Source organism: Stegodyphus dumicola, chromosome 9, assembly GCF_044657685.1.
Source record: "Stegodyphus dumicola isolate Sdum_Otavi_A_Nest chromosome 9, ASM4465768v1".
NCBI classification, from domain to species: Eukaryota; Metazoa; Arthropoda; class Arachnida; order Araneae; family Eresidae; genus Stegodyphus; species Stegodyphus dumicola.
The window spans coordinates 116,136,886-116,154,602 of record NC_140776.1 but is presented as its reverse complement, the minus strand read 5'-3'; the positions used below and the strand labels follow the sequence as shown (position 1 = coordinate 116,154,602).

The window sequence follows — 17,717 nt, the reverse complement described above, 5'->3', positions numbered from 1 at the left end:
TACTGTGCCACAGCTCATGGCAGATTATTTATTGGCAACAGGAACAAGAATTTCAGCTACTACAGTGCGCAGACGCCTGCATGATGCAGGTCTGTATGCAAGACAACCAGTTGTTTGTGTTCCTTTTACCCGAGGACAGAGAGGTGCCCGTTTATGTTGGGCAAGAGAACACGTCTCCTGAACCAGTCAGCAATGGGCGTCTGTTCTCTTCACAGACGAGTCCAGTTCACATTGGAGAGTAATTCAGGTCGTCAGCTGATTTGGAGTGAACAAGCATCAGATACAACGAATCCCACATTGTGGAAAGACACAGTTACAAAAGGTGGTAGAATTATGGTTTGAGCTGAGATCTTTCTCGGTGGTCACACTGACCTGCATGTGTTCCACGGAGGAACTTTGATCGGTGTGAAATATCGAGACGAGATTCTTGATCAACATGTCCGTCCATATGCCGCTGCTATTGATCCTGGATTTCTTCTGATGGACGACAATGCGCGATCGCACCGAGCTCGGGTTGCTGAAGAACATCTTGAGGGTTGCGGTATGGAGCGGAAGGAATGACTAGTTCAACACGCAGACGACCTGAATCCGATAGAGGATGTATGGAACTACCTTGCGAGACAGGTTGCGGCTTTAAGTCCTCCTCCAAGATCGTTAGAAGAGCTTAAACAAGGATTATTCCGTGTTTGGTTGCTGCTTCCCATTTCAATGACCGATAACTTAATTGACAGCATGGAACGTCGCTGCCGCCAATGTATTACAGCTAGGGGTGGACACATTCCTTATTAGAACCCATTTTTGTAATGTTACAACCCCATATTTCTTTAAAAAACTCTGATATACTGTTTCTCCAAGACTGGATTTCTCTGCCAAGAGTGCAATTTTTTGTTGTAATTTATGTTTGTGTTGAACTTTAGAAACATTCTCTGTGACATTTATTAATGAACTGCTTAGTGAGCATGTCCTGTAAATTTCATATTTCTGTGTTGCTTCATTCTCAAATTAGACCTAAAAATATGCTGTTCTTTAACTTTTAAAGGGCAGTGTGTATATAAAATAAATTGAATCATAAATTGAACTAATTAAATAAGAAATTGAAAGAAAAAAATCAAGTTATTTATTTATTTATTTTAAAAAATAAACATACAGTTAAATTATATTACACATTTGCATTTTGAATTAGCATTTAATGTGAGCAATGTAATATTTGTATTTCTTAGTAATATCAGAAAAATCTGGTTTGATGCTCTCTATTAAAGCAGTTCCAAGTTGTGGTTCTAACTCTCATTTGTTTCTGTATTTGGTTTTAAATGTTATCATTACAGAAAAGATACTTCACACAAGTATGCAAAACCAAATGGCAAGATTGCATTCGCTGCTGTGCTTACCAAAGCTCGATTTTCGAACTATTCTTGAGCTGCAACCGAAATATGATCTATTTTTACATTTTTGGCAAATCCATTCATGAACACATTATAACATATACCAGTTAACAGAATTCTAAAGTTATGTTGCTAATTATTAAATATTATTATTTAATTAATCTCTTGTATAAAGACGTATTAGCAGATTCTTATTAAAAGTGTGTAGTATAAATAGGATTTTGAAAGAGGAAGATAGATAAGTTTAAAATTCTAAGCAAGTATTAATTTGTAATCATTTCCAAATTTTTAATGCTTAAGCTTCCTTTTTGCTTTTTCATATTAATTAATACAATAATATGAAATATACAGGTAAAATGTTATTTATTTCTTTTTATACTCATGAATCATTACTCGAAAATTCATTCAAATTTTGTGATTCAGAAAACGTATGCCTGATACGATTTTTAGGTGCTTTACATTTTGCCAATATATTTTGTACGACGACATTATAAACTGGTATTTTCCCGCTTTATTTCTTACCGCCATGCTTTAGTTGTGCAGTGTTTCTCCTTGATTTCTTTTCTCCCATGATGTTTATACTATGACGTTTTCTTCTTGCGTTATTTCCTCCGCTATGTTTTCGCCTGTAACCGTTTGTACGGTAGTCACCATACAAATGTAGGATCTTAGGCCCCAGAACATGTTTCACCCAATGCATTAAAACTGCTTTAAAAAATTACATGATTTTGAAAAAACTTTGTGATTAAAAGTACACGTCTAAAATCAATATTAAAGAAAAAAAAACTAGCTAGCTTGAACCTTTAGCCATAGAGTATATAGACAAGTTACATACAACATACATAGATGGTTAAATTATGAATAGCGTAAAATTCACTCAAAATCTGTCTTCCTATGTTATATTAGTTAACATTTCTGAAAGTACATTAAAATACGCCTTATAAAGAGTTATTTGCAGGGCCTGGATTACTCTGATGGCCTAAAAATTCACTGAAAATGCCCTTAGGAAATGTCCGGAAAAATGTAAAAAAATAATAAAAAGTTCCTCAATAATTAAAAAAAAATAATATAAAAATGACACAATTGAGAACCATTGACAGATACATTAAAACCCAAATAATTATAAGTGCCTAAGAATTTTATTTCCTCTTTCAAATTCAACCTTTACACAAATGCTTTTCAATTTCATTTAATTTTTAAGTAGCTGTTGATATTTTCGAAAGTGAAAGATCTTCTGTTGTCAGTGCATAAGTTTTTATTGGGTAAAAAGTTTCTCTCCGCATTGACAAGTTCCATATTTTACTCAAGTAAGAATTGCTGAAATTAGTATTCTGAAATTGGATCTGATGCAAAAAAGACTTCCATCAAATTTATCTGCGAAGAAAATATTCAATGCAATTTGAATCGCACCAGGACTATACCAGCTGAGCCAAAAAAGAAAAGAAAAGGGATTTGAATCGCTTTATTTCACAGCTGTGTATTTGCACACAGCTGTGAGTATGTAATACGAAGAATGTATCTATGGAATATCGTTTATCTCTCTGAATATAATCCTATGGAACTGAGCCTGCCAAAATGTCTTAAAAGAGCTAAGAAATCACAGTATAGAAAAATCCTTAGAAGTCTCACTCATACCGTGTGAAAAAGGCCCGTCGTGATAAATAGGATTTACAAATTACGTAATCAGTTCTCTGTATATAGGACATGTCTGCGTACTGCGTTACTTTGAGGATAGCATTTTTTTTTCAATTTGATTTCTAGCCTCAAAATGTTTTGGAATGTTTTGCATGCCTCAAAATGTTTTGGAATGCACTAAAAAGCGCGCAAAATAATCTAAAAACTTAAAAGATGATTTTTAAAGAAAAATGAGAAAAATTCTTAAAAGGTGCAGGGGAAAAAGTGCTTATGCCAGCAAAATCTGGTCTTTGGTTTTCTGAATAATGTTATTTTTTTAACAAATAAGCAGCAAAAGTAATCAAAATGTTAAACGGATTTCCTTTATCTTTCTGTCCTACTAAATTAATCGAAAAGATAATTTAAAAGAAAAAGAAAATTAAAAAAAAAAAAAAAAAAAAAAAAAAAAAAGCAACCAAAAGCAAGAATGCGTAAGCTTTTTCTCCTTAGTTTTCTTTATTCGCAGTGGAAAGGCTTAAAATCAAGAAACATGATTTTAAAGATAAAAATTATTCTTGCAAACTATTGTCATAGTCATTTTAATTATTACGTGATTAGTTCCTCTCATTTTTTTTAAAAAAATATTTGCTATTCTTTTCTTTTATTCACTTGTGACCATTTTATTTATATGATGTCATTAATTCAGAATCAGTTTTTTCCTCTTCATCTGCATGTATAAGATTTGTCTTTGTTCTTGATGATTTTTATTTATTCTGATCAGTGAGCCTCTTTATTAAGAAAATAAGTAAAAATAATTATGCATTTCATTATCTCTCGAAGTAATTGTTTTCCCTTGAATAGATTATTATTCTTTACTCGCAAAATCAATAATACTTGATTTCTTGTATGTTAAAGAAAGATATTTCTAGGCAGTATTTTAACATATTTCTTACTGTTTGCTATAGTTATCTGCGATTGAAAATGCGAAAATAAATAAATAAAAGTAGCACATTAAAAAAGATTTAAATGCACTAAGTGTCGAAAAATACGAATATTACACACATTTTTAAGTGTGTCTACGATTCTTAGTTTTTATTTGTCTTCAGCAAAGTAGTTTTAAATTTTCCCCCCTCAAAGTTTAGAATTTTGACCAGAAGTTGTAAAGTTTGTTTTAATTTATTGTACGGATTGTTTTAATTTATTACTGCTATTTTTAATATTCAGTCTTCTATGCACTTCTGCTCTTTTGTCTACTTCATTAGAATATGTGTTGCTGTTGTTGTGACTTATCTCGCTTGTCTGAAATCAGAAAAAGCCAACTAAATTTATCTTGGTAAGGAGTGCAAGATTGTGATTGTCGTTGGCAAAAGCCGTGGGCACCTTACAGGTGACAAAACGACTTTGTTCAGTTATGCCCCCAGTTTTGAAGGAGAGTATCTCGCAGGGGTCTCTCGCTATCTGAGGGTCTCCCACTCCCTCTTTCCCTACTATCAACCTTTCCAGAGGACTTTCGGATCGCAGCATATTTTGAGTGCCCACATAACGCACTATACATTTACAAACATCTATGCTTTCTCCGGTTTCGAACCCGAGCCATTAGATACAGCAGTGAGAGTCGCTGAATACTATCTCAGTTGGGCGGCTGAATATGTAAATGAAGTGAGTTTTAGGTAGTAGAGAAAATCTAACTTTAGGAGATGGCAGCCTTAATCTATCTTGGTTAAGTTAGGTAGGTTAACTGGAACGTGGTAAAGCATACAAAAGCTATGTGCTTAAGGACTTTCTAAGGGAAATTGGCTCGTATTCACATTACACAAGAGGAAAACCAACTCTTTGGTGAAACCTGTTTAATAGTTGTGTGCCTTCAGTACTGCTACTGTAGCCCGTTCCTTTGAAATAGACACTTCATAGTCTTAGCAACCCTCCCCTCATTTGCTGCCGCAACGTGTTCATTCATTGGGGAATTCATCTCATTGCGGGGAGAGACGTAGGGAACCTATCCAAGTTTGCAACTGAGTGAATCTAAATTCAAGTAGTATTTTAAAATATGCGTCGTTAGTTCTTGTTTACTAAAATAAGATTTTGGGACTGTTCAAAATCATACGATATAGACGGTGCCTAGTCTTTTATCGTGGTGGACAGACTATATGCTTTTGTTATATTCAGAGGCTTCTACAGACTTAAAATTATTTCAGAGACATCAGAAAATTTTACTCAAAATTTTTTCTATTTTGACACTGTATGGTCCATAAATTTCTCAGTAGTATTTAGTTTCTGTATGTGTACGTAAACTTACCTTTTATAAAATCAATGATGCAATACCACCTTAAGGTCAATAATGTAATACCTTCATAATGTAAATGCTGCAGTGGTACTGGATATTTATGAACTTAGATATTTATGTACAGTGAAAGGTGGTGATGAGTTATTTTAATATTAGTATGGTGTTTGAATGCTATACAATTAAAAAGCTTCAGTACTTGCAACAGATAAAACTCTTTATTACATTTTGTTTTGGTGAATCACTCTCACATTTAAAAGGCCTGTAAAAGCAAGAAGAACAGTTATATATTCTTCTGTATAATAATATTTTTATTTATCGATCAATATAACTGTAAACCACATCAACAGAATTTTCTTGATAATCAATATCTTCTGATATCTTTATATATTTACACATTACATTTATATCTGGTTGCGTGCAAACACTACTGTAACTAACATTGTGACTAAAAGTAAAAACTATGTTATGTGAATGTAATATTTATGTAAAAGTTTCCTCCAGGGATGTGCGAATATCGAAATTATTCACATTGTAATAGAGCATCAATAACCACATTAGATGCACACTTTTAAGATTGTTTCCTTTTGGCAAGATATAACAATAGTTAAAGAAAATGTAGTTTATGAATATAAAAATTATTATTATTTGCTATTTAAGGCTAAATTAATTTTCGTTTAAGATATAATGAGTACAAAAACAAAAATTGTTCTGCTTTTGACATTAAATAATGTGTAACAATTTTGATTCGGTATTTACAAAAATGTAATTTTTAGTAAAAATATCCCAGTGCAGTTGTATTAAGGTTTTGACTAATTTTTCTAAGATTTTGTTTTTTTGCATTTTAAGCCTGTTTGGCATAATAAATCACGAAAATTATATTCTTAATTTAACAACTCACCTAAGATAAAAATTTGCCATATTTACTTTTATTCAAATTAACTTAGTTCTGAAAAAAATTAAAGTATTACTATTATTAAGATCATGCGAAGAAAATTTGCCTTTGTTACGAAATAAAAGTAAAATCATCTTTATGCAGTTACGATTAAGTTTCGTAGAGCTTCTAGTGGTAATTTTACAACTGTTGGTTTATGGCGCATTAACTCGGATTTTCTTTTCCTGGTGTCATGAAACACTTTCCTTTTACACATAAGCACAAGCATAATAAGCTTATCTAAAAAATATATATACCATTAGTAATGTACATCTTATGTATCAGGTTTGCGAAAATATAATTGCTCGCAACGCTTCTGTACAGGCTGAAGCAAAAGCCATCTGAATTTTTATAGTATGGACAAAGAGTTATTTATAGACATATTAAAAACACAGTAATGTAAAGGCAAAACTAGTCTAAAATTTTGGATGGACTTAAAAAGGGATTTATATATCTATATAATGTTTATATATAAGGTTTTCATTCAAATCTTTCCTCATGCTAACAAAAATATTGCTTAACTACATTTAGACTTACTGACAAGACAGAAGATTTTCTTGCAGCATACCTCTTCTACGAATTCTCTTGCGAACTTTTTAATGTTTTAGTATGCACACATCTGTTAACTGCTGACACTTATTTCTTAATCCACATTAATATATTACACATTCTCGTAACGGATTATGATTTATAATTTGGTAAATATATTATCGTTAAAATATTTGAAATAATATTTTAATTGACTATTTGTACTTTGAAATAATATTTATGAGCTTCATTAACATTTCGTGAATTCTACAGCTTTATTTTTGTTTTATTGTCTTTGGTTTTACTTTTTTCTTTTATTTATTTTCCGTTTTATTTTGTTCTCGTTTTTCATATTAATTTTTCATGTTTTTTGTTGTAGTACTTAGCGTTTCACTTTTGTTCCAATTGTTTTGATATTATTTTATTGTTCTATTTGCGAATATTTCATTTTTAATTCTATGATGATAATTACCTCCATTCTGTTAGAAGAAATTTCTTAATAAATACTTTGTTAAGATAATCTAAACGTACGATGCAACGAATGTTTGCAAAAGTGATAACATAAAATTGTCTAAGTGTTTTTTGAGAAGCCAGTGTATCTAGAAAATTCGCTGGCCTCTTTTATGATAAGTAAAAATTTCCATTGTTCAGAATTTTATGAAACTTTTATAGAGTTTTTAAATTGAATTTTAAAAAGATAACTCATTTTCCCTTTTAAATTAAATTTAATTGTGTTCAATAAGTACCAGAATACAATACCAAATTTCCGGAAATTTTATTATATTATTGTTCTTTGATTACAGTTTTATGAAAAGTTATTTTGGTGTTGAACTGTTTCATCGCGATACACTTGTTATTAGAAATTCCATAAAAATTTATATTAGATAAATATTTTTTCACTATGCTTATCTAATTATTATAAATGTAATTACTTATTCTTCTTGATTAATTTTACTATAATAGTAATAAATAACCCCTCAATGCAGAAATCAAAATTTAGAAAACTCGCCTTTTTTATAATTTAATACAGGAGGTTAAAGTTAGTATTCCTTTTTTTTTTTTTTTTTTTTTGTGATGTATTAGTTAACTAGCAGGTGCAGAAGTATGTAGGAAGAAAATCTTACAAAACCATATATTACGCAGAGTACTAGCTATTATTTCCTCTCATGGATAGATAGATAGATACATACACTTGTATTTATACATTTATAGCTCTTCTCACAAATATACCTGTACACACAGTAGGTAAATGCTAGTTTTATTGCAACTTCTTGCCGTTGCATAAAATCAGCAGTTACACCATTACGAGTTTTGTGCGTAAGCAGTCATAGAAAAGTCTATAAAACATGGCAATTAACTTTTGTTTTCACTAGGGTCACCAAAGTTAAACTTAAGCTTCATAAATGTAATGATAATATTTATGTGATATGTTTTATGTGAATATGCGGAAAGCAAATATTTGTTTATTGTCATCAACGAGCAAGGTTTCGATAATTATTAATTTAAGTAGTAGTGAAGAATAAATATTTTTTCCTAAAATCACTGGTCGTTTAAGGTATTAATAGTAATATTGTAAATGATAATGCTTTTGCTTTGTTTGTATCTAAAATAATTTTCAAATCTTCCTTTCGATGTAAAAATAGAAATCTAGAAATAAATGAATTAGCGTTTTTGATAACCCTAGCAATTGTCCCCTCGGGCGCTAATTGTATAATAGATGATATGTATCATTCCTGTGCTTTATCAGACGGGTTTAAACGTAAGCTTTTTTCAAAAAATATATCAAGAATATCATCACATTTTAAAACGATATGTTATCTTTACAAACTCGATGTGTTTCGAGTATTCGCACATGCCTATGAGAATACTTCACTGTTTCAAAAGTTCAACTAACAATAAGATTGCTATTTTATTGGAAAAAAAGGATTCACAACTTATACACATGTATACTGGGGCAAGGTTTGAAAGGTTTTGTATTACGATGTGCCTTCACCTCTTTAAGGAGAGGTTCATACTTATATTATATGTGTGTATAGTTATATTTATAAACATATTTATACACACATGCACTACGTTGTGTTATGTAGCATTTTACAATACTGAGATGAGATAGTAGATGTTTTAACACATTTTTAAAATTTTATTTATTATAATTTCGTGCATTTAGAACGTTAATTAAATACTTGATATCAAGATATATTGATTAAAATTAATTCATCTGATCGAATAAATACGTAAATAGTAAAGAGACTATTTAGAATTGATCAAATGATTATTTGATGATTGATTGATACATTAAAATATGCAAAAATAATGCCATCAGTTTAATCTCTAGAATGTTAAAAATAATATAAAACAGAGTAGTTTAAAAAGTTTTCATTACAGTGATTTTTGATTAAATATTATAATTAGCAAATTATTAAATTATCAGCAGTTTATATAATAATTGATTTATTATTTAGAATAGACAAAAATAATGCAAGCAATTTAATGTTTAGAATGTAAAAAAAATAATACTATAAAGAAGAATAAATTTAAAAGTTTTCATTATTTTAATTACAATAAATTTTTAGACAAGTTAATATTTTAAATATTTTATTCTTTTCTATTTATTTGTTTACAGTTTACTCCCATACATATATCGATTAATCGTAAATTGAAAATGCTACATAACAGCAGACGATAGTGAAAATAATCGTACACAAAAGAAGGAAGTTAAGATTTCATTCAATTTCGATGCAACTGTACCGTCAGTTTTTTTCTTCTTTTAATTTATTTTTTGATTTTTGTGAATTCGTGAGATAATTTAGTCCATAAATCCAGTGCTAACGAGCTTGTCGAGGAAGAATTTCACATCGGCCAATTCAGAATCTCGGATTCCCAACGATTTCAAAAGGCTCATGTCTCCTGTTTCCACCGCCATGAAAACGTTTCTTAAATGCTCCAGATCAGATCTCATCAAATGAAGCGCTTTTCCAAAGTCATCTAGAGTTTCACTCTCTGTAAAGAAAAACAGAAAATTCAGAATTAATTCATAATTTATTTTATTACAAGATACTAAAATTAAAAATATGTTTATAAGACTTTAGTTAATTCATTCAAGGTGTTTCATTGCGAGTGGAATTTTATCATCTGTTTTTAACCTACCTCTTGCTAAACCATCGAGTTCAAATTGTGTACATGTATTGTTAATCAGAGACAATGCTATGCGGTGAAGTGTTTTTTTCAAAGTTCGATTTAGATTTTTTAATTAAATGTTTAACTAATTCTTCGCCCATGCCTTCATTTAACTAACAAAGTAAGCATGTTAGAATTTCACTACATGAACCATCAAATAGAAAGAAACATTTTTCAAACTACGATTGTAACTTAATTTCTAAATTTCTGGCGAAATGTTTGAAAATTTCCCAATATTTTACACTATTTGACGCTTATGGTTTTAAAATTTAAACATATAAAAATGTAACGGATACAGAGTTTTGAAATTCCCACAGATTCTAAAACAAACTTTTCGTCCTCTTTTCAAAGAAGAATGATAAAAAAATAATAATTTAGCGATTTTCTACATTTGTTTTTGAAAAAGCATTTCTCGTGAAAAAACTGCTTTTCATTTTACCATCTTAGTGCACTTGCTAATGAAGTTTGGCGTTTTGGCGCACTTAATGACGAGTAGGCGGTATTCATGTTTTATAAACTTTTTTTTATTTATAACGTGTAATTGAGACTAAAAAACCGGAAATAAAACACAGTTTTATATACTATCTTATACCTCGAATAATAAAAGCATAAAATGTCTAAATAACAAATTTATTAATTTAATTCCATTGTAATTACCTTTTAAATTTATCATGGTCACCCACACTTTTATTATTTGCGGTATAAAATTGTAGGTGAATTCTGTCAACAGAATTATTTAATTTATTATTCCGATTATAAAGTATATTATAAATTATTTTTCTCCTTTCAGTGCATTCAAAGACACTTTAAATTAGAGCTTATTGCATAAAAACCTTTTTATTTCGTTGTACGAAGTAAAGGAAGTATTTTAATCGTGAACAATTTCGGGTGTCATATTTCAATGGATATATCCATTTAGACCGTTCTCGTATTCATTTGAACGATTTTTTGGTTTGACATTTGTACGGAAAGAACAAAGGATGCTTTTGTTTCCAAAAAGACTGTAAAATTGATTTAAAATGGATTCAAGTGGGATTTTTTTTCGCGATATTTGTAGATACGTATGTATGTATGCATCTCGCATACTCATAAACGGTTCGCCGTACAACGCTGGCATTTTGTGTATGCGACTGGTATAATCTCCATTTGTGCTCCTCCGTTTTTTCATTGCAATCGACAGTACCAAACGTACATATACACACATATATATACTATCTCCTTAACCGGCTTACAAATCTGTACCTGGTCTTTATTTTCGTAATCGTTGGTTAAAGTCATATACTTCCAGTTACAGAAAGATTTTAAATAAACAAAATATTCATGTTTTGATAACATCAAATTAAAAAAAATAAAATTAATCTTGGTCAAATTACGGAACGTAATTCAAAAGTTTATACTCATTATGAAAAAATAAAATTATAAGAAGTTTGACTTCTGTTTGATAAAAATACACCGGAATATTTAATTTCTAAATTTGTAATTTTTGATACCATTTCCCACTTGCCTGAAGGAATCGCTTAATTAAGTTAGAATGATTTGAGGAAATAAAATTTAATGAAATGCAGTAAAAATGTGCATAATTTATTAGGCCGTACATGTAATGTCCACATCAAATTTTTTTATTCTGTTTTATTATATGTCTTAGATTATTTTGCATTAAATACTAAATAATAATTGCCAAACTGAATATAAAACAGTAAAAGAATTACGGAAAGCTTACTTTTACCTTAAAAATTATCAAAAGCGAAGTTCATTAATTACATCACCGTCTTTCATGCATCAAAAACTGGCATTTGCAGGGAAGCAACTGATTGCATTAGCGCCGCGGCAAATTCAATTCTTGCCCCATAATTTTATTTTGACGGCTCTTACGAGGCGACAAATTTCTTCGTTTTCACGCTCTTCTAGATCTATTTTATTCCATTTAACGTGCGGCAATATCCGTTGTTAAGAGAACTTACGACGTTGGACAGCTTTCCACTTAGCTCTAATTTTATCACCTTCCGAAGTAACGGGATGCGTACGGCGGTAATACGATTTGCAGTGCTCTCGAACTAGATCCTTTACACGCTTGCGATATTATAGTATTTGCTGTGCAGTTGCCGAGAAGAAAACTCTTTTGAAAATCTTGGATTGTTAGGAACTTGGCTTCAATACTAAGTAAAAAATCTGATGTGGACAGAACTTGACTTTGTACGGCCTATTAAACTATACACAGTTTTTGCTGTACTTCATTTAAACTTATTTCCTCGAATTATTTTAAATTAATAAGCTGATCACTCAAGGTAAGCTAAAATGGCATCAAAAATTACAAATTTTGAAGGTACATATCATGGTCAATTATTTTCGTATGGGAGTCAAACATCTTATAGTTTTATTTTTTTTTCCATAGCGAGTATATTACTTTGCCAAACAAAAGTATAGGAATCGGAAGACCACTTTAAAGGTCACATTTGTTCAAAACTTAATTTCTTTAAAAATCTGAAGTTGCAAAACATGAAAATTTTCACCCTTTCGACTACGATTGCGAAAAGAGTAAGAACGTTAAGTCAGGTAAGTGGGTGGGTGTGTATCTCTCTCTCTATAAATATATATATATATACATTAGTTACTGCCGATCGCATTAACAAAAGAGATGAATATTTTAGATGTTCAAACAGTCCCATATACAAAATTTCAATGTTCTACCGCTAATCATTTTGACTTATGCGAGGTACATACGTACAGCTGTCACGGAAAAAAAATCCCTTTTGAATCCATGTTAAATACATCTTACAACATCTTACAAACCGTTTTGGAAAAAAAACAGTCCTTTGTTCTGTCCTTATGTACGGACGTTACTAAAAAAATCGTCTATATGAAGTCACGAATCAGAATGGATATTTTTGTTGAAATATAATACCCGAAATTTTTCGTGATTACAATATTTCCCTTACTTCGTACAAAGAAGTAAATCAAATTTTAGCGTTTGCACCAGAGGATTTTTTTAAAGCTTTTTATGTTCTCTTTGAACATCACAGGTCATTATTTTGCTCTTGCACTCACTTCTGCTAATACAAATTTTGATCTTTTAGCTTTATTACTTAAAGTATCTCTTTCTTCGCAGTTCCGAGATGTAAAAATCAAGAGAAAAATCTCAAATTATTTAAAAAGTGCATATCTTTACAATTCTTGACATAGTGTTAGGTGTTGCTCATATTATTTTCTGTGCAATCTAATTTACACACCCAGACTCAATGAAACATGCCTAAACCATTACACCTGTATATCAGTGCTTAAGAGTAGTAATAGGGTTATTATACACTTGGTCTTTTGACACACAACAGTTCGTCCATTGGGCTCAAATATATTAAATTTTGACTTTCCCGCAAATAGAAGATTACTCTAATTTGATGTATTTTAGCTTAATATCGGTATTGTGAATGCGATGATTTTTTTCTTTGTTTACTTGTTGACAGAGGATTTTTTTACTTTTTGATCGGCCATTGCATCCCTGTGCTCTTAACTAAGCTTCAGAATTATCTTTTATTGTAAACCTTTCTTCTTAGACCGTTGCAAATTTTACAGCGCTAATTTTTGTATTTTGTTTGATTTTTCGAGGAATGAGGGGTCTAGACTTCAGAGCGTTTTCAACAATTACACCCGAATTCAGTAGTTTTATAAAAGCAAATACAATTGAGTGCTTCATATCAAGGATGTTTTGTATATTTCGAATACTTTTATCATCATTTAAAAAAGATGAATAATTAAATTTCTAACAGAATTCGTTAATTTGTAGTGTCTTGCTATGTTGACTTCAGATATGGAACTGTTAGTATGTATGTTTTGCTTAACAAGTAAAAATTTGAAACTGCAGAACATGACGTTTGTGACTCATTTTTGTGTATAAGAAAAAATATGACTAGAAATATTGTCTACCGGAACATCTGTACAGAATTCTGGAGTATGCAAATTATTATTACGTGAGTTATTGATTAACACGTTTTGAAAAAAAAAACTATTGTTATGTGTTATGGGTTCGTAATGGATTGAATGCACACAGAATCGATCTCAGGCTTGAGGAAATTCAATTTTCCAAAAACACTTTACAGTTCTAGAACTCTTAACACAAAAGCTCTTGTACAGCTTTTCTCAGCACAATCAGTAGTTAAAACTTCAAACTACTAAGAACGTTTAGCACAAGACAACGAAAAAAAACCTCAAATGCGAAACCTCGTGCAGTGATATTTCAATATTCTGAGTTCAACTGTGAACTCAACTCTGAACTAAACTGAAAACTGATTCTCTCTCTGGTCTTATATTGTTTTCCCCCGTCCACCGGGGAAATTTCCAATATTTTCGGTTTCTCGAAGTTGCTGGAAGGTCTTACATAGCTACAATTATACAGGGTCGGATACATTTACTGTTACAAAGACATCGGACCAGTTACATTTATACAGAAATCGGAGTCCTCAAGCTTGGTGTTTTTTGGGGATTTCTCGCAGAATCTGACGAAAAAAATTGTCGCCATATCCATCGCAACTTTGGCACTAGCCATTTATATACCTCAAATTTAAATGGACTTACCCCTGCAACTCTGTTTTTCCGGCGATGCTTCACACTCTGAAGCCGTTTTGTATTACATTATACAACAGTTACAGTTAACATATAATTTCACTAAAATTATTTACATTTATACAAAATTCATAACAATATTCTATTACAAGGAATATTTTGCTGATTTTTTTTGCAACGAACGCGGCTTAAAAAAGAGAAAACATTGCACTTAAGAAAACAATTTGAATTCTGTGTTTGAATATTTAGTAAAAGATCTACGCAAATATATTTAAAATAATATTTAACATACTATAACAGTTACATGATAGTAGCCTGACGCACTCTGATAGTTAAAGTAAGAAACTCTTTACCTGACAGAGCTACAGCTACTTTTGACACGCCTCCTAATGGAGCGAGAGCATCACGAGCTTTAGTTCCAAAAAGCTTTTCCAAGTAGTTGGGGCCATGGTTAGATAACAAAGCTTGCAAGAAGTTTGCTGTCTCTTCTACTGGTGGTCTTTTGGCTGAAAGAAAACATAAGACATACAATAATAGAAAACTACGAAACAAATATTATATTAGAAAAATCGGAGGTGAAAAATATGTGTATAGCGTGGACGCACTCAAGAAAGGTTGCCATAATACCGCAGTATTTCGAAGTAAATAAAATTAGCCTCGTTTCGCCTTTTATCGCCCTTTTGGTGGTTTTTAATTCAAGAAGTACTCGATTCTGGAATAACGCCCAATAAAACTGAGATTACTTTTTGTTAAGTACTAGAAATTTTTTCTCTGTTGAACAACCTTTTCCTCCCAAATGATTTATAGTTCAAGTTCTAAATTGTAAAGGGATTTAATAACCAAACATGATCAAATAAGTACAAATAAATCTTTCATAAATTATATTAAACTGTTTACGAAACGAATTTTTTATAAACGTTCATAAATGAGATTAATAATTCATACATTATTTTCAATGAGTATTTAATGAATGTAATTTAATTTTCAGAGTTTATCAAACTTAATAAAAAACGTATATACACTTAAAAATTTTATTACTTTTTGCTTTTTAAACCTCGTGTTCTCATTCTTGTGCAATTCATACTTTAACGAGATTCTCGCGTTCGCTTATTCGATTCATTAGAGAATCCGGAGCTTACTAGTTATTTATAACAAATAAATTTAAAATTAGGCAAAATATTTTTGGCTTTTTAAAGAAAAGCGGAATTTGTTTAAAAGTCGTAGAACTTTTCTGTGAAGCTAACGTGAGTGTAGGAGTGAATTTCCGAAACGTAGGTAATATAAAAATTAACGCATTCCCCCCTGTGCTTGAGATTCTGGTATAAGTGGTTAGTATGTGCAGCTAGCTGTAGGATGATCAGTGGTTCGAACCTCGGGGAAGACAACGTTGAATTTACGTTGTTCTTGCTTAAAAAACTTTTGCAATGTTTTGAATAAAAAAGCTGAAACTGCATTGAGAGTTTCTGTTATGCATTTTAAAAAGAGAAGAAGATGAGTTTCTCTCTCTCCCTTTAAAAAAGCTGTTCCTTTGTGCTAATAAACAAAACAAAACAAACAAAAAAGTAACTTCTAAGGGAAAAACGTCATAAAAAAACATTTATCGTAATTAAAATGTCTGTGCATAAAATTTCAGAATTTATTTATTGACAATATCTGCTTCATAAGCAATATATGTGGGTTTTTAAGCAATTTACTTCAGTATTTGCTTCTATGTGATGTAATGTAAGTAATTAAAGCAAAAGGAAGAACATAAGGATACACATTAGATAACATATTCTCTAAGTAAATGCTGTAAAAAAAAAGAGAGAGACAGAAAAATGGCATTTCAGCCTGCGTAAACATATAAAAAATTCATACGAAAGCATTCTTCTAATATAGTAAATGAATTTCCCCATAGAGCAACAGATACATGTTATTAAAATGGAAGTCTTATTCTACCGAATACGAAAATGAGACGTTTGAAATCATAATTTGTTTTAGTAATTGTATTGTACACCTCATTTTCAGAAAATATTGTACATTACTAGCAAGTATACATGCATTTTGGAACAAATTATCAAAACACTCATTTAGAAGTAGCAAAGATACACTTAACAAGCTGTTATAAGCTTGATGCTTTATTTTAAAGGCTTTTTCTTAAAACAGGTACATCAGGATAATTAACGCCATGAAAGAAATTATTGTAATCCAGATGGAAATTTAACGGAAGTTATTATTAAGTTACTATTTATTAATTCACTTCCACAGCTATTTGTCTATGTGTAAAGAGTTCTTATTCTATATGCTTATGTGTAAAAAGAATTTTAATTCAAATGATTTTTGCAGAATATTAAAAAAATCGCGAGTCACGTAAATAAACGAAACAAAGTTATGCTTTGCCAGAATTGTAACATCAGAATGATATTCTAAAGTATTTCATAAAAATATTAAGAAGTAGAACGTTCAAAATAGATAGCATATATTTTTGTACTCTTAAAGGTCCAAATAAAATTGTTCATACTGTTAAAAATGAAATTGTTTGAAGAGCCTGGATTTTTATATCAAAAATAGTTATTAACTAAAATTTAATAAAGTGTTGGAAGAAATGTATTTAAGCATGAAATATAAAATGAAGGAATAAGAAACATTACTGTGCGAATCATAACATTCATCTGAAATTTTTAATTAATTTTGTTGTTCAGTTTTTTTTGCACAGCGAAATGGGGCTGCTTATCTACCGACGTATTAACATACCGGCTACAGAACCATGACCACCTAAGTTTCAAGAGCTACATGCTTCTCAAGGATATTCTGGGTGAACAAGTATGTTAGTGATCAAAGTCATGTTTCCAGCGTTCTGACTTTTATTATCTTTAGTTCAATTCATTTCTGTTCGTGATAAGTTCAAATTTCCCAGGTACTGAACATCAAAGAACTGTGCAAAATAGTGTGATTAGAAAACTAGCATTAGCCGCATGTATAAAGGTAAGTGCATAGCAGATTAAGCGCAGTTGAGAGTTAAGATTCATATGATTATTTAATCATGTCCCTCTTATGTTAGAGATCCTACCAGAAGTAGTAAACCTTTTTAAACAACATTATATTTGCAAATGAGTCAAAATTTAAGACATTTGTGTAAGATGAACGAATGTTGCGAGGTGAAAGTCAAATGAAGAATTGAATCCAACTCAGAAAACCAGTTGCCTAGTGTTAAGAATGAAATTGGAAACTCAATGGTTTGGGTATGTTTCGCTGATTCTGGGATGAG

General features: G+C 30.7%; 1 protein-coding gene across 1 annotated transcript in view; it reads right to left on the bottom strand.

The window, feature by feature from the left end:
- Positions 1 to 5,473: 5,473 nt before the first annotated feature.
- Positions 5,474 to 17,717, bottom strand: part of LOC118188989 (IDLSRF-like peptide) — a 325,674-nt gene continuing 313,430 nt past the window's right edge. Inside the window, exons 3-4 of the mRNA XM_085823952.1 lie at positions 14,824 to 14,976; positions 5,474 to 9,739 (exon numbers count right to left, since the gene is read on the bottom strand). Coding sequence (XP_085680078.1) covers positions 9,546 to 9,739; positions 14,824 to 14,976 — 347 coding nt within the window. The 3' untranslated portion in view covers positions 5,474 to 9,545. The remainder of the gene's footprint in view (positions 9,740 to 14,823; positions 14,977 to 17,717) is intronic.